The 23,990-nt window shown below is 42.6% G+C and overlaps 1 protein-coding gene across 1 annotated transcript; it reads right to left on the reverse strand.

Annotated features, from left to right (window-relative positions):
- Positions 1-5,713: 5,713 nt before the first annotated feature.
- On the reverse strand, positions 5,714-21,264 carry LOC133383835 (corepressor interacting with RBPJ 1-like). The gene is made up of 7 exons (XM_061625276.1): positions 21,000-21,264; positions 18,921-18,992; positions 18,147-18,293; positions 13,467-13,519; positions 11,385-11,465; positions 8,679-8,771; positions 5,714-6,654 (listed from the first exon to the last, which is right to left on the reverse strand). Exons 2-7 carry the CDS (start codon positions 18,988-18,990, stop codon positions 6,604-6,606), a joined length of 495 nt encoding a protein of 164 aa, XP_061481260.1. The 5' UTR covers positions 18,991-18,992; positions 21,000-21,264; the 3' UTR covers positions 5,714-6,603.
- Positions 21,265-23,990: the final 2,726 nt, after the last annotated feature.

A 23,990-nucleotide genomic window follows, 5' to 3' on the forward strand; every position in this document is an offset into this window, starting at 1 on the left:
ACAGCAATAATGAAGCATTTAGCTTGGTATATTTTTGGCTCCGGTAGTGATTTGAAATGAATGCTGATGAAAGTTGAAGAAGAAAGCACAAAAGTAGGACTGCAGCTGAATGTCAAGAAGACTAAAGTAATGACAACAGAAGATTTATGTAACTTTAAAGTTGACAATGAGGACACTGAACTTGTCAAGGATTATCAATAACTTGGCACAGTTATTAACTAAAATGGAGACAATAGTCAAGAAATCAGAAGAAGGCTAGGACCGGGGAGGGCAGCTGTAAGGGAACTAGAAAAGGTCCTCAGATGCAAAGATGTATCACTGAACACTTAAGTCAGGATCATTCAGACCATGGTATTCCCAGTCTCTATGTATGGATGTGAAAGTTGGACAGTGAAAAAAATGAATAAGGGAAAAAATCAACTCATTTGAAATGTGGTGTTGGAGGAGAGCTTTGTACATACCATGAACTGTGAAAAAGACAAATAATTGGGTGTTAGAACAAATTAAACCAAAACTATCATTAGAAGCTAAAATGATGAAACTGAGGTTATCAAACTTTAGACACATAATGAGAAGACATGATGCACTAGAAAAGACAATGCTTGGAAAAACAGACGGGAGTAGAAAAAGAGGAAGACCAAACAAGAGATGGATTGATTCCATCAAGGAAGCCACAGACCTGAACTTGCAAGATCTAAACAGGGTGGTTTATGACATGCTATTGGAGGTTGCTGATTCATAGTCTCCATATGTCGTGGGCACATAACAGCAACGACATTTTGGCTAGCATCATAAACACTAGATTGCTTGCATTCTGCCTGCCTGCCCTGTTGAACACAGATGGAAAATATTAGTTTTCCCACAATGAATCATTATGGGATTACTGCTTAGATGACTTCAAAATAGGATCAGGCAACTGTAAGTAGGAAAGATCTATCAATGGCTATTGTGCATTTTTGCAATGTAGGACCTCCATGGCCAGAGGGAGTACGTGTTGCTATCCAACACCAGTTGCTGCAGGGCAACAGCAGGAGAGAACTATTGCCTTCAGCCCTCCTATTTGTAACTTTCCTAAACTACTGTGAGAAGTGATAAGCTGGAGCTTTGGTCTGATCCAGCAGGGTGGTTCCTATATTCTTAAGAGCCTAATCTGTCAGAGAGTACAAAAAGATGCCATAAAAACTGGTACATCAAGTTTAAGTGGTGATGCATTTAGGCTTAAAAAGTAAGCAATCTAAATAGTACTTGCAGAGCATTTGTTTTCAAAAACAATTCTGAACTAATACTGAAAGTAATTAAAGGCCCATTGAAATTATTTCAACACAATGGGCAGCATTAATTGTGTGAGTACAAGGATTTCCAATAGCACAACAGGACTTTCCCTCCTTCCCTCATGCACTCTACTCTGGCCTCAGAACTGCTTCAGAGGGTTAGACGAATCCTCAGAACAGAGTTAGGGGGCATGTGGTGGGAGGAGAGGGGGAGGATGTTCTGTAGCGTAAGAATTATTTGCGCTGATGGGACGTTCGCTTTAGCATTAAACTGAATATAACCCAATAAAACTCATTGTTTCCATGTTTTGATCAATACTTTCTTGCAAAACATGATTCTCATCCATGGATTAAATCCACATGCAAGAAACTCATGTTTTTAATGTATATACACCATGTTCCTGCATGAGGCTCCTACTGATTTTCTTTCTGTTGCTGACAAAATCCACACTTGCTTAGCTTCGGTAATATAACTACAGCATCCGGTGTTCCTGGACATCTATTAGGCCTAAGCAAGAAATGGGAAGAAACTGCATTGTAAGAATTGAAGTGAGAGGTATGTGTAGCTCTGTCAAATCAGCCACACACAAGCCAAAGATTATAATGGTTGGTATCAGCTATTTAATGAACTCTGCTATTACCAGTTACCTACTGGAGTGGTGGACAGATTAAGATTGTCCACCTCCAGGACTAATGGAATCCACTGGATTCCTGAATGCCCTTGGGGAGTTCCCAGTAGATACAGCAGGTGACCCTGTTGAAGCCCTTGTCACGCTGTGGAACAGTGAGCCGCATCAGGCTCTTGACACAGTTGCCCCCGAGCTCCCTCTCTGGCATTGTGGAGCCTGGTTTGCACCTTGGTACACCAGTGAGCTCAGGACAATGAAGCAGGCTGGACGATGGCTAGAGCACAAGTGGCAAAAGACATGCCGTGAGGCTGATCGGGCATGAGTAAAACAAATGTGCCTACTGTGTGGCAGTGAGGGTGGTGAAGAAGGCCCACTTCTCTGCTCCATCGCATCCTCAAGTAGCCATCCAGTGAAGCTCTTCCAGATTGTCGGGTCTGTTGACATCAACTCCAGGAAATGGAGTCTTAGACCCTTCGGAGGCCCACTGTGAATTGTTTGCAAGGCACTTTGAGGGTAAAGTTGCTTGCCTCTGTAGCAGTCCTGATGCCCCATACACATCTACTGTAGTCCCCAATGGGGTGTCCAGGGCAATGTCTGCTGCAACTTCTTGAGGACGGTTTCAGTTGATGCAGTCTGATGACGGGGACAAGGTGCTTGCACTGATGCAGCCAGCAACATGTCCTCTCCACCCTTGCCCTTTTTGGCTTATTACAGCTTGGTTTATTACACCTTCTTGGCTTATTACCCTGGATCCAGGGTGTGGTCAATGCATCATTGTGGGAGGAAGTGGTTCCAACTGCCCTAAAAGAGGCGGTGATCCAACTGCTCCTGAAAAAGCCCACCCTGGACCAATTGGTCTGTGACAATTACCGACCGGTTGCAAACACCCCATTTTTAGGGAAGGTGATTGAGAGGGTTGTGGCGCAGCAATTGCAAGTGCTCTTGGATGAAACAGATTATCTTGACCAGTTCCAGTCTGGGTTCAGGTCTGGTTATGGGACTGAATAGGCCTTAGTTGCCCTGATGGATGACCTTTATCGGGAGAAGGACAGGGGGAGTGTGACCCTGTTACTCTTACTTGATCTCTCAGCGGCTTTTGATACCATTGTCCATGGTATCCTTCTGGGCCAACTTGGTGAGATGCATATTGGATGCACTGGTTCCGATCCTATCTCTAAGGTTGTTTTCAGAGAACAGCATTGAGTGATTGTCTTTCGACCCCCTGGCAGTTGTGCTGTGGAGTGCCGCAGGGTACCATCTTGTCCCCCATGCTGTTTAACATCTAGCTGAAGCTCTTGGGAGCGGTCATCAGGAGATTTGGGGTGAGGTGTCAGCAGTATGCTGACAATACCCAGCTCTATTTCTCTTTAACATCTGAATTGGGAGAGGCTGTGAAAGCCCGGGACCGCTGCCTGGACTCTGTGGTGGGCTGGATGAGGGCCAATAAACTGAATCTGAATCCTAGCAAGACAGAGGCGCTGTGGGTTGGTGGTTCCCAAGTTCAGATAATTGGTCAAATGCCTACTTTGGATGGGGTCGTACTCCTTCTCAAAGAGCTGGTCTGTAGTCTGGGGGTGCTCCTGGATCCATCTTTGTCACTGCCCAGGTGATCTTAGTGGCTAGGAGTGCCTTTTACCAGCTTTGGATGGTAAGACAACTGCAGCTGTTTCTGGACAGGGATAGCCTAACCACTGTTGTCCATGCACTGGTAACCTCCAGGCTGGATTACTGTAATGCGCTTTATGTGGGGCTGCCCTTGAGTTGGTCCAGAAGCTGCAGCTGGTGCAAAATGCAGCAGCGAGACTGCTCACTGGGGCAGGGTATTGCCAACATGTCACCCCACTGCTCAAAGAACTGCACTGGCTGCTCATTTGCTACTAGGCCAAGTTCAAGGTTCTAGTTTTGGTGTACAAAGCCCCATACAGGTTGGGACCAGGATACCTGAAAGACTGTGTTTTCTCTTATATACCCAGTCAATCACTGCGCTCTGCAGGTGAGGACCTGCTGCAGATATCATCTTATCAGGAAGTCCATTCTGCACAACATAGGAAATGGACCTTTAGTGTGGCAGCACCTACCCTGTTGAATTCCCTCCCCTTAAATATTAGACAGGTGCCATTTCTGTTATCATTTCAGTGCCCATTGAAGATCTTTCTCTTTCAACAAGCCTTTTAAGTTGAGGCCTTATCCCAGTCTGCATTGGAATTGCTTTTTAATGTTTGTAAACCTTTTTAAAAAAAGATATCTTCAAGCTTTTAAAAAAAAGTTGTTAAAGATTTTTTGTTTTAATGTAATTTAAAGTCTGTTTTATGAGGTTTTAAAGTGTTTTTAGTGCTTTTGCCGCCCTGGGCTCCTGCTGGGAGGAAGGGTGGAATATAAATCAAATAATTAATAAATAAATAAATAATTTAAAATTCTACTAAATTTCATATGAAACAAGAAATATTTCTCATGCACAAATCTAATAATTTTGTCTACAGCAGTTATAACAATTATATACGTGATGTGACTATTTACTAATTTGTAGCCTACAGTGCAAGTCCAGAAATAACTGCAACCTGGAATACTTTACTTACAGCATATGCCAGGTTTACTAACTGTAATCTCTTTTGATAGCAATCTCCATACCCCGATGGTGGTATCCTATGAAAGTGGGTAGGGCCTGGTGATTATGATGCAAGCAGTAATAGCCACTCTGGTGGTACTGAGCTACCCGCCCACCTGCAGCTTACCTGGGGTAGGGCAGGGCAGGGGCAAGGTTGGAGCTATTTGGACAGACCAGCAACAATGCCACTGGTGTATCCACATAGCCCCGCTCCACGTTGCAGCAATTCCCATGTCAGGAAGGTTTCTGCTCCATTACATTGACTGCTACTGTATCAAAATAATGGAACATGGGAACGATGAAAGGAGTTCAGATTCTTTTCTTGAAGATGCAAGGAATGATAACTATTGAAGGGGAAATTAAGTTCAAGCTCCATTTTGTCTGACTGCTTAAAATGAATGAGCTCTGCCTCTGGGGAACCTGGCTGAATAAGCCACACAGAGAATGGTTGCATAGGAGTACAAGCAGAGGGCTAATCAAAAGTAGACTTGGGTAACATTGATGTCCATTCATCTAATTCTGTGCTGCCAATACAGGATGACCTCATAAATGAACTCATTTCCAAAGGAAGTTCAGCAACCAAAGTTTCAACAGAATTTCTCACCACTATTCTCTACACAGTTTTGGGCACTGTTGGAAATGTAGGAAACTAGCAAAACATCCCCATTCTTCTCCAGCATGTCTTCTATTCAACGTCAGTCCTCAATAAATTTTGAGATGGACAGGGTGCCCTCTGCTGTTACTTCAAGGGATTTATGAAATGAAAATTGCAGAACTTTATGACAGCACATCTATCTACCCACCTGTTTAGCTTGGGTGGTAGGAATATCTACACTAAGAAGTATTCTAGTAATTTATGTGAAATAATGGCATGAATTATATTTTACAGCTGTGACACAGATCATGGGGTTGCTGCTGTAACAGTTTCTTTTTCCCTTAATTTGGTTGTTATTTAAAAGTATGACACAACATCATGTTTCTCTTTTTTCCCCCTCCCCCAGCTCATGGCCCCTAATCATGTGGAGCAGCGAGAACTACAAGATTTCATCATGCATTTCCCTAACTAAACATTCTGGGGAGACAGCAGATAACTGTTTCTGGCAGCAACGCTGTGATCACTGACATGTTTTGTTAAGCTCTAATCTTCCATATCCCAATATTCTAAAACGTTGCTTGTGTGTTGCATAAATCACCAACTAGAATGTAACTCAAATTCAGAAACAGATTTTATTTGGGTTTATTTTAAAATAGAAGTATATACATTGTGAAGTCACTTTACATGGCCGCTTGTCTACTGAGGTCTATTAAACATACCACTGAACTCTATTTAAATTGATGGCCCACTGGGATTCTTAAAGTGTGCACTTAGATGCATCTTTCTGTGCAGGGGATGTTAGAACATAGACTATGACAACTATATAAAAAAGCAAGCAGTGAAACACAAAAGAAATAAAACTACACCAGGATGCAAGCTACTTTCAGAATATTCACATAATGGTTATATTATGCCCGAATATTTTATTTAATAGCCTAGCACCTAGTTAAACTGCCATTAGGCTGCTGAAAGAAAAAAAATCACATCAATGAAACGATGCTTTTAAAAGTATACTGTATTAATTCCTCTAGAATACTTGCTACTTAGAAAGAGGTGCTTCGCAGTTTACAAACAAATATCCTCAATACTAAAAATATCTATATATACAAATTCTCTTTAAAGAGCTCATTTGCAAATGTTCAGCTTTAACATGAAAAATGACAAAGGACAGCCAGTGGTAAATTTGTTATCTGCATGCAGTTTGGGATGTGCACAGTAGGTCAAAAATCAGCCATGCCATCTCCCTTTAGAGCATTATTAAGCAATCACTCTAGTTTTCTTAGGGCCCCTGGAGTGGCAATATGGCTCTTTTTTGGCAGGTTGTCACCATCAGTTCTTTACTGTTGTAAAGGGAGGTACCAATTATCTTCACAGCAGGAAAATTTCAGCTTGTCACACATTAAGTGTTTTGACCTCTTCACTCTTGAGCTTGTATTTGGTGCTTTGAGGAGGAGGATCAAACAGATTGACAGACTTACTGATCCTTGCTTAGTAGCATTTCCACTACAAAGCAGAGTTCAAGAAATCAAGAAGTTCAGCGCGGTTTCGATCTCGCTGGAAATAAGAAAGTCAATTGTTAAAACTATTTTATATATGTTTTCAATCGGCAGCTCAAACTATTAGAAAACCCATTTTTCAGCCTATGTTCACAAAGAAGTGAGCTGTAATGATTTCAGTGGGACTTGTTGATTCAAAAACAAATTCTGTTGTGTTATTAATTTTTAAAACTTGTATCCTGCACCTTTAATATTTATGTTCAACTGGACTTAATTGCAAAGTGCACCTGTTTGCTATGCAAGCAACAGATGAAAATGCCCTCAAAATAGCTCCTCAACAGCAATGACAATCTTAGAACAGTTGAAAGAAATGTACTGTAGTGCAATGGCTATTTCTTATTTGCTCTTACGTTGTCCTGTCATTTACATCAATGATCATGTTTAATCTTGTTGTTACTGTAGGCAAGAAATATGCACACAGAAGATTTCTGCAGATTTTATGAATTTCGTCAATTGGAGGGGGGAGGGCACATAAGTATTTGTACAATTTGCATGAATTTATGGAAACCTGAATGGAATTAAAGATAGGAGTTACACAGCCTGCAGGGAGGACCGCAGCCAATCCTTATTTATCATAAAAAGTGGGACCTGCGACACACTGTTGCAGTATATCTGCACATCCTAAGCAGCACTCCTGTTCAGGGCTCCAGAGAGGATGAAACAGGAGCCTCAAAGTGCTGTTCAGATCTCTTGGCGTGAGGGATGAAGGGTACCTTTTTCTTCTCTTCGCCTTTTCTTTCTGTGCTTTATAACACTAGTAGACACATTTTATAGCTATATAGCAGAAGAGGGGGCACACAGTTGTGGAGACTGAGTCCTCTTTATAATTAATGGGAGTTTTAAACTCGCAGCATGCAATCCCCCACCTGCCCAAATACTTACTGTGAGCTGTCAGGGGCTTGAGTTGGCCAATTCCCTCCCTGTCATTGTCCTCCATGTTCCTTTAGATGGTGGTGATATTGGGTGGTGACATTCTGTTATTCCATACCTCAACTGCTTCCAACCAGAGATTTAACTGACAGACTCAGGATCTGCCTGACTTCTGGTCAGGGGGCCCCCACCACTAGGAAGAGTGAGGCAGAGGCCTTCGGTGGCAGATGCTGGGAGGCAGCTGTAGCATCCCCCTGACAATTCCCCGTTAAAGGGCAGAACTGAGTCTACTACACGGCATGTACTCCTGCCCTCCTAAACTAGCCTGCTGCCTCAGGTGCAATAAAGGACACTATCCTACCACCAGTGCTGAATTAAGATTCAACTACGAGTCCAGCTGGTTTCTGTTCATGGACTGGGGAGGGGGGCACCATCTTGTCTGCCTCAAGCAGCAAAATGTCATGGGTCAGCCCTACATCTCGTTTCTTTAGAGTGACCACCACCATTCTCTAAGCTCACAGATTCTTAGATCATTTGGGGGATTTAAAAAGAACCCTCTTCTAATTTACAAACTTCTGTACTTCTAGAAACTCAGGGACTTGCCCTAGTATGTAGAAAGTACAATTTTTTTTGGGGGGGGGGGAGGTGGCCCTGCTTTGTTTACAAGCTGACAAGCTTTATACCAAGTATACCAAACCTATTATTTGGTGAAATGATATAAAATAATTTAACCATTATACCTGAAAATTAGGTAGAAAAACTAGAATGTCTTCAGAGAGAAGAAGCATTTTTAACTAACCCAAGGAAAGCAGAACATTATGAGAAAAGATCCAGCTCTGATCCAGCTCTATTATTGTGTAGCAGCTGGTGGTTTACAGATGTGCATATCCAGCTGTGTGAACATATGTGTCCGGATAGTTCGACAGGGCTTGCCTGAGAATCACAATGGGGGTGTGCATCTGCATTGGCAATGTGAGCAGATCTACATCAAGGCATGGAGCAAAACTAGATTATGAATTCGCATAATACTTTTATTTTACAGATTTTAAGATCCTTATACAATTTAAGGTCTCTTAATGCTACAACCAAAGATGCAACACTGCAGATGTAACCTTTTTTTTGTAGTAAGCAATATAAAGTTTAAAATGTTACCTCTTTATCCTTTTTACTCTTCTTTATTTTCATCTTAATTTTCTTTCCTGTGATCATGCTGTAGTTTTGATTCTTCTTTTTATCTTTCAGGTACTAAAAGAATAGATTTGATATCAAAATAAACAAGTGTACCATTTAACGTTATTTACAGTGCCTTGCAAAAGTAATCAAAGCCCTGACCAATGCTCTCATATTACTGAATTACAAATGGTACACTGTAATTTCGTTCTGTATGCTATTTTATTTTGAAACACTGAAACTCTAAATCAATTACTGCAAGGAGGCATTGGTTTTATGTTGGGAAATGTTCGTAAGAAACATAAAAAACTGAAATATGTTGCTTGCATAAGTATTCAACCCCCACACATTAATATCTGTCAGAGCCACCTTTCACTGCAATAATAGTTTTAAGTCTTTTGGAGTAGGTATGTAACAGCTTTGCATCCAGTGTTAGAGGGATTTTGGCCCATTCTTCTTGGCAGATTTGCTCCAGGTGGTTCAGGTTGGTTGGACGTCGCTTGTGGACCACAATTTTCAAAAAGCGCCAGTTTCTCAATGGGATTGAAATCAGGGCTTTGACTGGGCCACTGTAGGACATTCACCTTTTTGTTCTTGAGCCACTCCAATGTTGCTTTGGCCTTGCGCTTGGGATCACTGTCCTGCTAAAAAGAGAATTTCCTCCCAAGGTTCAGTTTTTTAGTGGACTGAAGCAGGTTCTCTTGCAGCATTTACCTGTATTTTGCTCCATCCATTCTTCCTTCAGTTTTAACAAGATGCCCAATCCCTGCTGATAAGAAGCATCCCCACAGCATGATGCTGCCACCACCATACTTCACTGTAGGGATGGTGTGTCTTGAGGCATGGGCAGTTTAGGTTTGCACCACACATAGCGCTTTGAGTTTTGGCCAAAAAACTCTTATCTTGGTCTCATTTGACCACAAAACCTTTTCCCACATCACAGCTGGGGCACTCTCATGCTTTCTGGCAACCTCCAGATGTGCTTTCAGATGGTACTTTTTGAGTAACTGCTTCTTTCTTGCCACCCTCCTAAACAGTCCAGTGTTATGCAGAGCTCTTGATATGGTTGATTGGTGCACCATTACTCCACTTCCAACCACTGAACTCTGTAGCTCCTTCAAAGTGATTGTTGGCTTCTCTGTGGCTTCTCTCACATGTCTCCTTGTTCGAGTGCTGAATTTTGAGGGATAGCCTTTTTTGGCAGTGCCTGGGTGGTGTGATTAAGCTTCCATTTCCTGATTATTGATCCAACTGTGCTCATTGGGATATCCAAATACTTGGATATTATTTTGTACCCTTTTCCTAATCTATGCATTTGTATTATATTATCTCTCACTTCTGTAGAATGCGCTTTGGTCTTCATTTTCCTTCAGACCCACATCCTTCAACAGGGGGGGTTTTATCCTGACAATGACAGCAACTTTAATGGTTCACAGGTGAAGGCCAATGGTAAGGTAATTCTGTCCTTGATAGGGCAATTTCTTTCATCTGTGTAAACTGGGAGCTTCCACAGCACAGGGGTTGAATACTTATGCAAGCAACATGTTTAATTTTTTAATGTTTCTTACAAACATTTCCCAACATAAAACCAATGTCACCTTACAATAATTGATTTCAGTTTCAGTGTTTCAAAATAAAATATCATACAGAACAAAATTACAATGTACCATTTGTAATTCAGTAATATGAGAGCATTGGTCAGGGGTCTGATTACTTTTGCAAGGCACTGTATATTATTAAGAATTTATTAATCATGCTCTCCAGAAATACCTGTGCTCTACTGAATGTCAAGGAAAACACAAGAATGTGCAAATATGTCATGAATGGACTTCTTGAGCCAAAACAAATAAGCAACCAAAAGTGAAACCTGATTTAAGTTAGAAAAAAACTCCACAGTCTCACAAATATTGTATTTGGAGGCCAATTGCAAATTGCATGGTGCCCTGGAACAGCGGGAGGGTGTTGGGCACTCACACCCTCCAGTCCCATTCAGGATCAGACCCTAACAGTGCAATCCAATACATGCCTACTCAGAAGTAAGCTCCATTGGGTTCAATGGGACTTACTCCCAGGTAAGTGCGTATTGGATTGCAGCCTAAACTAGTAAGTTCCATCAATCTGATGAAGATAATATTAAAAGAATTTTGCTCTCTTGAAATTCATTCTGCTCAGTCACATCTATCGATGTGGTTTTGTGCCAAAGTCATCAGACTAGCACCAAGCAGATCAGGATTCAAATTTCTACTCAGTCATTAAGCTCATGGGTAATCTTGGGCCAATCACACACTTTGATTTATTTAAAATATTTATAAACAGCACTTTCATATAAAATATAAAACATCACAAGGCAGTATACAGACTAGAAACAGACTTTCAGCCTAAACGTATCCCAGAGGGTTGTTGTGAGGTTTAAATGGAGGTGGGCACACTGTGTCTATCACCCTGAGCTCCATGGAGCTAGCGTCTTGGAGAAAGGCTAGATAAAAATGTAGTAAATAAATACGCACCAGCATGTGTCAAAATAGCAAGATGCAGTTCAGGGTTTGGAAAAGCAATGAAAACAGAGTATCAAAGTAATTCCATAGCCCATGACCATATTTTAATCATAAACACTTGTACTTCACATGAGCTAGTCACGTTCTGTGGTGAAGGACTAAGGCATTGCTATGCGTACAGTCTTGCACCTACCTTAGAAAGCTGTACAGGGCCTGGCTTTTCTTTCTTTTTTTTCTTTTCTTTTTTTTTCTTCAGCTTATCTTTTTTCCTTTTCTAAAAAAACCCAAACATACATAGGCAATGCTGTATACCTAATAGTAGCTGCACTAAACTATACATAGTAACATTAATTGATGAGCTACCTGGTAGACCTCCCCTCCCCCCCTATTTATTTATTTGGAATATTTATAACTCGCTAACTAGAGTTCACCAACTTTTTTGGGGCCAGTGGGCACATTTGGAATTTTGTGAAAGTTCCATGTGCACCAGTCATAAAATGGTTGCCAAGGGGTGTGTGGCACAACACAAAATGGCTGCTGCAGGGCGACTGGCGGTGCTTGTGTTGCCTTTTCCCACATGATTTGATTTCAAACTGTGAGGACATTGTGGTGGTGTCAGGTAACTGACAGGTGATACCTGTCAAATGTGGCCCAGAGAGGTGGGGGAGATAAGGATCCTGCCCACTGGCCAGACCCAGTTCCCTACCATTGCTCTACAGGTACCTGCTAACCAGTTGCTGAGCTCATTTAGGCCCAATCTGCACTATATGCTTTAAGGTAGCATCATAACATAGTCATGGCTTCCCCAAAAGAATCCTGGGAACTGTGGTTAAGGGTGCTGAGAGTTGTGAGGAGACTGTTCCCATCACAGAGCTACAATTCTCAGAGTGATTTAACAGTCACAATCCCTCTACCCAGGGAACTATGGGAACTGTTATCTCTGTGAAGAGGAAAGGGGTCTCCTAAGAACTCTCAGCACTCTTAAAATTCTCAAAATTCTTTGGGGGAAGTCATGACGGTTTATTATTTATTTATTATTTATATTTCCATTTATAGACTGCTTACTATCTGAAAGATCTCAAAGCAGTTTACAATACACAAGGTACAATAAAAAATACATCAAATTAATTTACAAAGCAAAATACATGAACAATATCTATATACATAAACACAGTATAAAAGCCAGAGGAGGCCTCAAGGGACCCAAGTGCAAAAGATTCAAACACTGGAATTCCTTGCATGGGCATCAGAAAGAATGTATTTGCAGCTGATACTCCTGAGTTCTGATAAACCAGGCAGGTGATGGGGATTTAGCACCCATCGACAGCGCTAATGTGGTCAGGGAAAACGGGGTCCAAAAACTAACTGCTCCCTGGGCTTTTGTGCTGAGATGTTTCAGGTCCTCCATCCACGGCATGGTGTGCACGGCCACACTCCAGTTGCCCCAATGCACCGCCCCCTCCAGTTGTCCTCTGCACTGACACCGACCAGCCCCCAACTGCAACCCCCCAGGCCAACCCCTCATCCCGCCCTGCTGTTGGCGCTGCCGCCACCCAGCCGCTAGTTCTAGACAAACGGGTCCTGGATGAGATGAAATGGCTGCCGGGCCTGGGGACTGTTGCCACTGCTGCTTTACTGGGGACACGCTGTGAGCTCTTTCGGGTGTTCACCATGGCCCCACCGCAACCACCCAAGGAAGGGAGGCACTGTCACTGGCTCCGCCTCTGCAATGTTACAACTTGCTTCACTTCTCTGCACGCTGACAGCAGCAAGAAGCTGAGAAGCCGCTCAGCCGCTGCACAGGTGTTACAGGTGGCCATCTTCTCTGGGGTTATTTAGACACCAGAATGAAGTCTGTAAACGTTCTCTGATATGAAGTGTTAATGAAGCACATAGCAGTGAGACATCCATTTCCATGGATTTTGAGTTCACAAGTCCATCACCAAATCAGCTGAAAGAGAAGCAGCTGTCTCATAACATTACAGCTCATACCAGCTCTGTGTGTGTGTGTGCATTGGGTGGGTGGAAGCCCATCCTGTGGGAAGTCATCGGATATCAGCAACCAATGAAATATACTAGGAGGAAGTTGGTCAGAGCATCACAGTGATTATTTTGTTTGGGTGCAAATCATATTCTGTCTGAATCCACAGATGACAGTAATGAAAAGCTACAATATAATTTGTGCTCTGAAACATGACGTTGAACAAAGCACACTGAAGAGCTTTTCAATAGCACTGATTTTCAACTATGCTTCCACTATTAACCTTGGGATTACCTTTTTGTTGTGTTTTTCCTTTTTCCTCTTCTTTGCTTTTGATTTGGGAGAATCTAGGAATTAAAATTTTTAGAAGTGCATGTTAGAGCTTGAACAATGTTACATAAATGTCAGGATTTAGAAATGAATGTATTTGTATGAGAAACGCAATCCTACCTTTCTAATATATATGCATCACTCAGGGTGACACAATTAAAATCACGCTATCATCATGGAACCACAATATCAAACCAAATACAAAAGAGGTGGGCAGAAGGTATAAAAACCATCTTCAGATAAAAACATTTACCTGCTGAGTAGAGTAAAAACCTGCCAGAATAAGTAAGTTTTTATTAGCCAGTGGAAGATGGTTAAAAAAGAATGGCATCTGAATTTCTTGGATGTGGCCACTCAGAAAGCCCTAACTCGTTACAGTCAACCATGTTTCCATCACAGGGAGGATACAGGAACTGAATATTTATTGAGGGTGTCTATGCATCACTATATCTGCCAATCTAACTCACATAACCTGAACTACGCATAAATCCACAAAGTGGATTCCCTGGGTTAATCCTGCCCAGCAGGATCAGCACAAGGCACCTCTTAAAAGTTACTTCAGAGAGCCAGACAATAGCAGCTACATTCACATATAATGCTAAGCAATGGTTTGTTTTAACCATGTTCAACAAATCATGAGTCAACTCACAAACAAGCACAACAAGACACAGCTTGTTTCTCCAAAGCTTGGTTTGTTTTCCAGCTGCTTTTCCCTTGTGTGTCTGTAGCATGATGAACATCTGAGGCGGCCAAAACAAACAGTAGTTAAGCAAGACTTTTTGGTTCAGACAGAATGGCAAACCATAGTAAAAACAAGCCACATTTCATAAGCCACAATAAATCATGGCTTCACATCATGATTATTGCCAGAAAACAAACCAAGGTTACTCCACTGGATTGGGACGTTCAAACAGACCATGACTTAGCATTATGTACTAACCAGCCAGTATGTTAAATCTGCCATCTGTGTGTATGCATGGAAACTAAATAAGCCCAGGACCTTATCTGATTATTTATTTTCTCACCCTCTATTCAACACATCTGATATGCACATCTTTGACTTAGTTTTGCCTGGGGAAGCTCTGCTTATTCCCTTCCAGGATGAAACCCATGGCACTGGCATGCAGAAGAATACTACACGTAAAGACAGTATCCACTGGGGAATGTCTGGACTAGGCCTAAAGCTCACTGTGAATTTTTCTCTCAGATAACAATCCTGGAATTATTTGCAGGATGGCTTATAATATCTTGAAAGAGACAGTTATCCCTGGATAAATGATTAGGTGAACAAATGATCAGGATACAATCCTGAACAACCATAATTCATTTCAATTGAAATGAAAGGACAACTGAAATGAAGGGACAGCAGCAATGCTAGATGAACCATATAGATCCACACCAAGTGACAAGATATTCTATCCTAAGCGACATATAGGTAGCACCCTGATACACTGACTTTTTTGTACCAACGTCTAAAAACATGATTTTTTAAAAAACTAAAGTTAGTTCTGTTTACTTGTTTAGCTCTATAGAGAGTTTATACGTAATATAATCAAAATAAAGGAAATAAGACAAGTAAATGAAATAAAATTGTACTGTAGAAAAGCCAACTTAACACCCATGCACTTCCTTTATTTATTTATTTATTTATTTTCATTTCTAGACCGCCCATAGCTAATAGCTCTCTGGGCAGTGTACAAAATGAGATTAAAATACAATATAGAATAAAATCAGTAACAAAGGAACACATTAAACTAAAAACATTAAACATAAAGCATTAAACATTAAAATGCCTGGGAGTATAGCCAGGTCTTAACCTGGCGCCTAAAAGAAAGAACCGTAGGCGCCAGGCGTATTTCCTCCGGTAAGCTGTTCCATAATTCGGGGGCCACCACAGAAAAGGCCCTAGATCTAGTAACAGTCCTCCGGGCATCCTGGTGAGTTGGTACCCGGAGGAGGGCCTTAGATACTGAACGAAGTGAACGGGTAGGTTCATAGCGGGAGAGGCGTTCCACAAGGTATTGCGGTCCCACACCGTGTAAGGCTTTATAGGTCAACACCAGCACCTTGAATCTAGCTCGGAAACAAATAGGTAGCCAGTGCAAGCGAGCCAGGACAGGTGTTATATGCGCAGACCGATTGGTCCTCGTCAACAGCCTGGCTGCCGCATTTTGCACTAGCTGAAGTTTCCGAACAGTCTTCAAGGGCAGCCCTACGTAGAGCGCGTTACAGTAATCCAGTCTAGAAGTTACCAGAGCGTGAACAACTGAGGCGAGATCATCACTGTCCAGATAGGGGCGTAGTTGGGCTACTAAGCGCAGGTGGTAAAACGCATTCCGTGCCACCGAGGCCACTTGAGCCTCGAGCGACAAGGAAGGGTAAAAAACGACCCCCAAACTATGAACCTGTTCCTTCAAGGGGAGTGTAACCCCATCTAGAACAGGATAAGCATCCACCATCTGAGCAGGGAAAGAGCTCACCAACAGTGTCTCAGTCTTGTCTGGATTGAGTTTCAGTTTATTAGCTCTCATCCAGTCCATTATTGCGGTCAGGCAACGGTTCAGCACATCAACAGTCTCACCTGTGGAAGGTGAAAAGGAGAAGTAGAGCTGCGTGTCATCAGCGTACTGATGGCAACGCACTCCAAAACTCCTGATGACCGCACCCAGAGGCTGCATGTAGATGTTGAAAAGCATGGGGGACAAAACCGACCCCTGAGGGACTCCACAATGGAGAGTCCAGGGTGTCGAGCAATGTTCCCCAAGCACTACCTTCTGGCGACGATCCGCTAAGTAGGAGCAGAGCCACTGCCAAGCAGTGCCCCCAACTCCGCGAGCCTCCCCAGAAGGATACCATGGTCGATGGTATCAAACGCCGCTGAGAGATCAAGGAGAATCAACAGAGTCACACTCCCCCTGTCCCTCTCCTGACAAAGGTCATCATACAGGGCGACCAAGGCTGTTTCAGTGCCAAAACCGGACCTAAAACCGGATTGAAACGGATCCAGATAATCGGTTTCATCCAAGAGCGCCTGGAGCTGGCCGGCAACCACCCGCTCCAGAACCTTGCCCAAAAAAGGGACATTCGCCACCGGTCTGTAGTTGTTCAAAACATCTGGGTCCAGAGAAGGTTTCTTTAAAAGAGGTCTTATTATTGCCTCCTTGAGACTACCAGGGACTACTCCCTCTCTCAAGGAGGCATTTATTACCTCCCTGGCCCAGCCGGCGGTTACAGCCCTGCTAGTCTTCACTAGCCAAGATGGGCAAGGGTCCAGAGCAGACGTGGTCGCCCGCACCATTCCAAGCACCTTGTCCACTTCCTCAAGCTGCACCAACTGAAATTCATCCAATAATAAAGGACAAGACCGCGCTCTGGACACTTCAATGGATTCATCTGTCATAACATCAGAGTCTAAGTCCCGACGGATGCATGCAATCTTATCCTGGAAGTGCTCCGCAAGTTTGTTGCAGCGGGCTTCCGATGTTTCCTTAGTATCATGAGAGCCAGAATGTAGAAGCCCTCGTACCACCCTAAAAAGCTCCGCTGGGCGGCAAAGGGATGATCTAATGGTGGTAGCAAAATAAGACTTTTTTGCCGCCCTAACCGCTTTTATGTACAACTTAGTGGAAGCACTTACCAAGGAATGATTACATCCGTCAGGAGTTCGCCTCCACCTGCACTCTAGCCTCCTTCTCTCTTGCTTCATCACTCTCAGCTCCGGGGTATACCACGGTGCTGTATGAGTTCGGCACTGAAGGGGGCGCACGGGAGCGATCATGTCAATGGCCCGGGTCATCTCCGTATTCCACAGATCAACCATGGCCTCGACAGGAGCACCAGTGCTATCAGCCAGAAAAACTCCCAGAGCCTTCTGGAAAGCTTCAGGATCCATAAGCCTCCGGGAGCGGACCAACTTAATAGGTCTCCCACCTCTGCAGAGGGAAAGGGCTGTCGTGAGTCTAAAACTGAGCAAGCGATGATCTGTCCATGACAATGGAGTAGATGAAAAATACCCCACCTTCAGATCACCATCTCCATGACCAGTGGCGAAGATCAGATCAAGAGTATGTCCTGATACATGTGTCGGGCCAGTAACAATTTGAGACAGCCCCATGGTTGTCATGGAGGCCATGAAGTCCTGAGCCGCCCTGAGCAAGACAGCCTCGGCATGGATGTTGAAATCCCCCAGTAGATGTTTAAATACCTGTTGAATCTAATCTAAAAACTGCTGTATAATTTTAGTGAAGTTTAAAAAATAATAAGACGGCTTTCATGGGAACAGTTGCTCAGAGGGAAACTCCCCAAAAATCTAGCATGCAGCTTAAATTATTAGGGGAAAAAAAAGGTAATCTCAACCAATTTTGAGTTAGGATGTTTAGTCCACTCTAGGTGTTTCATAAGCATGCAAAAACTCTATGTGCCCACTGCACCTCCTGCATAAAACAGAGGTACTCATCTTTGCCATGCATATGAGCTTCTCACAACAATGAAGTCGTAATGAAGTCATTAAGACAATGCCCAAGTCCCTAGTAATGCAGGTATCAATGTAAGCTTGATCTGGGTTTGGAGGTTGCTGAATTACTGTCAGCGTATCAAACCATCATGTACTAAACAGCTTACCTCAATGCAGAGATAAAATCTTACCTCTGCTATTTGAACTGCTTCTGCTATGTGAAGCAGAGGACCTTGAAGAAGAACTTGAAGAGGAGGATGTTGAAGAACTAGATGACGTAGTGGAAGAAAGGGAGGGGGACCTGCTTCTGCTGCGTTTTCGCTTCCTCTTCTCTCTCTCTTACAGAAAAAACAGAGTACATATTAGGATTCTGGTTTTTTGGTATATGAGAAAATCCTATTTTAGATGTGATTTTTTTTAAAAAAAACAACTCTTCAGTGAATTTTCATACTTATTAGCTACCTTGGGCATTGAAAGGCAAGACATCGATTAAGTAAATAAATCATTAAATAATAAACAGTGAAAAAATTAATTTATATAGTTCATTTATATCCCACCTGGAACTCAAGACCCCATACCCCTGTAGTCTACCAGAACTGCTTAGCTTCAGCAAGGTGGCTGCATTATCTACTGCAGCACTTCCAAATGACAAGGCCAGTTTATATGACAATATGTTACATACTGAAGACATAGCAAGTTGACTTTGCAGTGATCAGAGTGTGTTGAATTAGTCTTGTAAATACTTCCAACGCAGTACACATCAAGGACATTTGGTAAACCTAAATGTATTGTGCCACAATGTGGAGACGCGCTGATGCATTTGGAAGACTGGTTCAACACACCCAAATGCACTAACAAAAATGATGTATGAACCAATACTTAGCACTGAATTGGCTCCGGTACACAGGAATGTAAAACTTGAGAACGTTCTCTATAGATGCTGCTGTCACAACAGTTACTCTTACCTCTGACTTTTGTCTTCTCTTGTGATGATGCACACAGTGTCCCACCCTTCTCTTCGTGTCTGTTATCCATATCTATGAAACGTATATACTTATATATATCTGTATCTATACACATATACACAAATAATGTTGTCAAAAATATTTTCTATTGAAGAAAAAGAAATTGTCTGAAAGGAAGCATTTCTGCTACTCAATTCTAATATTTTACATTACTCAGGAAAGACCTCAGTGCTCCTGAATATGAGCAGCTGAACACTTCAGAGTCTGTTTAAAATGCTTAATCTAAACTAGTAACGTCAATTGTGGACAAGTATTAACACAAACAGTATGTTGAATGAGAGTGAAGCTCATGAGCAAAAATTATAACATAATACTTTATAGCTGTACAAAAATCTCAGATGTGATTTCTCACGGCTGCATATGAAAACCTCTTCATGCCAGTGGCACTACAATAAATAGTAATACAGGACAGCAGGGGCGAAAGGCTGTTTCCTGAGAGAGCATGAGACCTTTGGACAGCCGAGGGTGATGGACCAAAGGTCACAAGCAGGGATGACTCAAGATGTAAGAGCAGAGAGACAAGAAAGGGCCAGCTCCTGGAGGACTTTGAAGGTAAGAAGAGCCTGTGCTGGACCAGGAGGAGCATGACATAATCAGAGAGAGATGAATTGCTTTGGAAGCAGAAACAAATAGCCATATGGCACCTTGACACTGCTTTGTGAACGGTCAGTTAATAATGTACCTGTTACTGTCTGTACTTTCGGTATTTAATTTCTCTCACTTCAGTGTTTACAATTCCACATAATTGTGTGTGCGCGCATGTGGGCATGCAAACACATACCCTCAAGCAACACTTCACCAGATGCATCCGATGAAGTGGGCTCTACTCCACAAAAGCTTATGCAATTAATACATTTTTTAATCTTTAAGGAACCATCAGACTCTTTGTTGTTTTATCAGACTAACACAGCTACCCCTCTGGAATTTGGCTTGATAAAGATGATAAAAGCAAGGTGAAACAATGAAAAACCAAACAGATATTGCCTAGAGGCAGCCAGTGCATGAACCAGAATCTTTTCCAAGAAAGGGCCAAATTTTTGTAATGTTGTAAGGGGAGAAGCAACATTCAGGCCATGGAATGAATATGGGGCACAAAGGAGAGAAAAGTCAAAGATAAAGCTGTGTGTGGCCACATCCACACCATATATTTAAAGCACAATTAACAGTCATGGCTTCGTCCAAAGAATCTGGGAACTGCAGTTTGCAGTGCTGAGAGGAGATCCCTGTTCACCTCATAGAACTAAAATTCCAGAGTGGTTTAAACGGTCAATCCCTCTTCCCAAGGAACTGGGAATATATTAACTCTGTGAGTGGAACAGGAACCTCCTAATAACTTTCAGCATCCAGCATTCCCAGGATGGGGGGGGGGAGGTACGACTGTTCAAGTGGTATGCCACTAGTTTAAAGGTATAGTGGGGACGTGTCTGTAATATCTGAGAAGCAGATCAACAAACCAAACAGCAATGGATTGTCTATCACCTTTCTGTGCAAAAGGTCAAATGCATGAACGTTAAACATAGGGAACATTCACACCAGCAGCGAACCAGAAAAGCTTATACTGTAATACATCTGTTAGCGTTTAAGATGCCACAAGGCTCCTTGTTGGGTCTCAAGCTACTAGTATGGAAAGTTTGTCCCCGCAGGGGCAGTTGTAAATGCATGGAAAGGATGGCTGTGTCCGTATCCACCCTGAGCACTACAAGCCTTCGCGCTGAGAGCAGGGCAGACTGTACGGAGCTAGGAGCGGCGGCAACAGTTAAATTACTCCGGATTAACACATTCGTTTTTCGCGAGGCTCCCGCAAAGGCTCACCGTTAGCGTACTGACGTTAAGACAAACCTTTCCCAAACCCCCTCGGGCGGTGCGACACCTGCAGCCGTTTCCGCCCAGAAAACGTCAGTAACAGCCATAATGGTTTACGATAATAATAATAATAATAATAATAACAACAACGTATTATTATGTAAGCAGTGCCTCCCAAACTTGGCGCTGTGCGGATATGCCAGGAGCGACACTTGCCCAGCAAGCGCGACAGGCCCAGTTGCAGCTGCCCCTCCGGCCTGCCCACAGCGGTGCTTACCGGCGGCGGCGAAGAAGACGACCAGCAAGCGGCAGCCGTCGTGTCCCCAGGATCTCCGGGAACCCGGAACCACAACGCTAAGCACCGCCGCCTGCCGGGACAAGGCCAGAGCGATATCCGGCGAATGGCAGGAGACGAAAGCGGTGTCGCGCTGAAGGGAGCCGCCGCCGTCCGGCTCTGGCGCCAAAGGGGCGAGGGAGGGGCGAGAGGGAGATTAAGCACAGCTTAAACCTGTGCAAATTTACTCCGAAGTCCCACTGCATTCCGTTGTGCTTACTCCCTAGTAAAAGTGCTTACGGTAACCTACCTCTCACAGCGTCGCTTTCTAAGGATGGGGAGTGGCAAACTCGGTCGCAAGCCCCCCCCCTCCCGACTGAGCTTCTTCGAGGGAAGGGCGGGATCGCAAACGGGAGATGCTCCAGAGCGCCATAAAACTTGGCAGCTTTTCCATTTCCTTGCTGAAAGAGGGAAAGGGCTTTTTTTTAAAAAAAATATCGTCGGTTTTTATACCCAGTCGGTATCTAGATCGGTTTTGAAATTGTTTTTACGTATGTAACTGTTTTAACTGTGCAAATGCAATTGTTTTATGCTTTTTATTGTATTATGAAATCGCTTGGAAATGCTTCTTAAAATGGAATTAGTAAAATGAATCGATGCAGCACGTTTTTTAATCGCGTTACAGTTTGAGCTTCATTCATCCTCACAAGGCTCCTCAGAGGTTGATTTACCCTGGCCTGTGACACCCGGGATGTATATTTTCAGTTTATGAGTTTAGGTGTGTTTTTTTAATGCCGTATTTTAAAATTATTGCAAACCGCCCTGGAACCTCTGGGTGAAGGGCGGGTAATAAATGTTAATAATAGTAATCCGAACGTGTTTTGTGATGTCACTAACTGGTGAGGAGTACCAGTACCTCTTTTTTGGCTACCATGGCAACCATTGGGGGCTTGCACCCACAGCATTTTTATCAAGGTATGAGAACCAAAACCTGTTTTTGCACACACACAAAAAGCTGATAAGAAAGCCATTACAGTTTTTGGCAGGCTCCTGCTTTTGTCAGCCTTTAAGCAAAGCCTCCAAAGTTTTGGTTTCAAACAGCTTTTTATATTTATTTTTTAACTGTTGCTTTAATGTGGCTTTAGTTTTTCTTAAAATATTTTAGGTATTACAGTGCACTGGTTTCATACAAACCCTACCTGGAGGTTTTCACCCTGAACAGCAGCAAAACAGAAATACTTGAAATAAATATGGCACTAGTGGGCAATAGTGCTCTGTGTAGACAAAAATGGATTGAAAAGTTGAGTCATCACAGGAGAAATCCAGAAGTAACAGTAGCATACTGCACAAAGAAATCTGTGGCACCTTAAAGCCTTAACACACTTATATCAGGTGCATGAAGCACCTATCTGTACATGTGAGTACAGAGCAGGGAACCTGTGGCTCTCCTGCTGTTGCTCCCCTCCCACTCCCTATCGGCTCCAGCTCATGTGGCTAAATGGTCAGGGATGATAGACGTTGGAACCCAAAAACTGGTGGGCCAGAAGCTCCCCATCCCTCTTGGAGAGAGGAAAAAATAGAATTATTTTTAAAAAATAATTTATTTTCAAACATTACAAATTCCATTACAAATACATCTCTCAAATCTGCAAATACAAAAATAAAGTGTATCTCAAAATAAAGAATAAATTGAATCCGTTTCCTTCTCACCAAAGGAAACTACAGTAAGAAAGAACAAAGTACCACAAAAATAAAAATTAGTAAATAATAAAATTAACCTACCCCATCACCAACCCATCCTTCCATCCTGGCAACATTTAGAAATAAAACTTTATAAGCAATCCTTGTCAGTATCACTTCTTGTTAAAGGTTCTCTGACTGGAAAGATCATTCATAAGAATATAAAAGCGCAAAGTAAGTTAAATTACAGTAAGAAGGCTGTACTATTGCGGGGATTCTGAATATCGCCACAGTTCTCAGGCATTGCAAATTTGAGCATATTGCATGGGTGGTTTATTTCCATGTTCATTTTGATTAATATATGCAACAAACAGGTACCATGTATTTAAGAAATCTGTTTTAGTCAGTCATTGAGCCAATCGAAGTTTAGTCGTTAATTTTTCCATAAAAACTAGGTACCAGACCTTCTGATACCCATGATCCATTGTAGCTGCAGCTAGGTCTTTCCAGTAAGTTGCAACAGTGATCCTGGCTGCCATCAGCAAGTAACCTATGAGAGACTTATTTGTTAAATTCTGATTAGCCCCTTGAAAGAGATTTAGAATTGCGAGTTGTGAGGACCTTTCTGGAACCGAGGCTGTGATGTATTGTTTTCTCAAAGACTCAAGTCTAGAAAGGTGGTACCCGGGCACATTTCCACCACATATGGTGATAGATCCTGAGTGAAGAGCATCTCCTCCAACAAAGAGTGTGAACTGGATTGATTCGGGAACGGTGAACAGGAGTTATTATTAACTCGGCAGGAGTTAGATACCATCTATGTGCCACTATTAACATAGCTTCTCTAATTTGTGGAGATGATGGTTTATTCCATAACGATCTCCACTCCTGTTCATCAATCCCCCCCCAAATCTCTGTCCCATTCCTTTTGTAAGCCAATCATATTATCTCCACCTGATGCTAGCAAAACATGTATTTGGGAGACTAGAAGAAAATTTGTAAGTAACACACTCAAACGTATATAAATAGTTAAGAGACCATCGACAAAGCTGCATTAAAAAGGGTTAGAGAGCCATTTTCCTGTTGGGTACAGCAGCTGCTGGCTCCCACATGCCTGCTTCTTGGCTCATCTTTGGGGAAAGGCAAATAAAAGTACAAGAGGAGAACCTAACAGAATTGCCATATTAACTCCCCCATCTCTGAATCTTGCCAATGAGCTGCTAAGGTACAAAGTATGAAGAGAGCTTTGCCAA

The sequence above is a fragment of the Rhineura floridana genome, chromosome 4, assembly GCF_030035675.1.
Source record: "Rhineura floridana isolate rRhiFlo1 chromosome 4, rRhiFlo1.hap2, whole genome shotgun sequence".
Classification (NCBI taxonomy): Eukaryota; Metazoa; Chordata; class Lepidosauria; order Squamata; family Rhineuridae; genus Rhineura; species Rhineura floridana.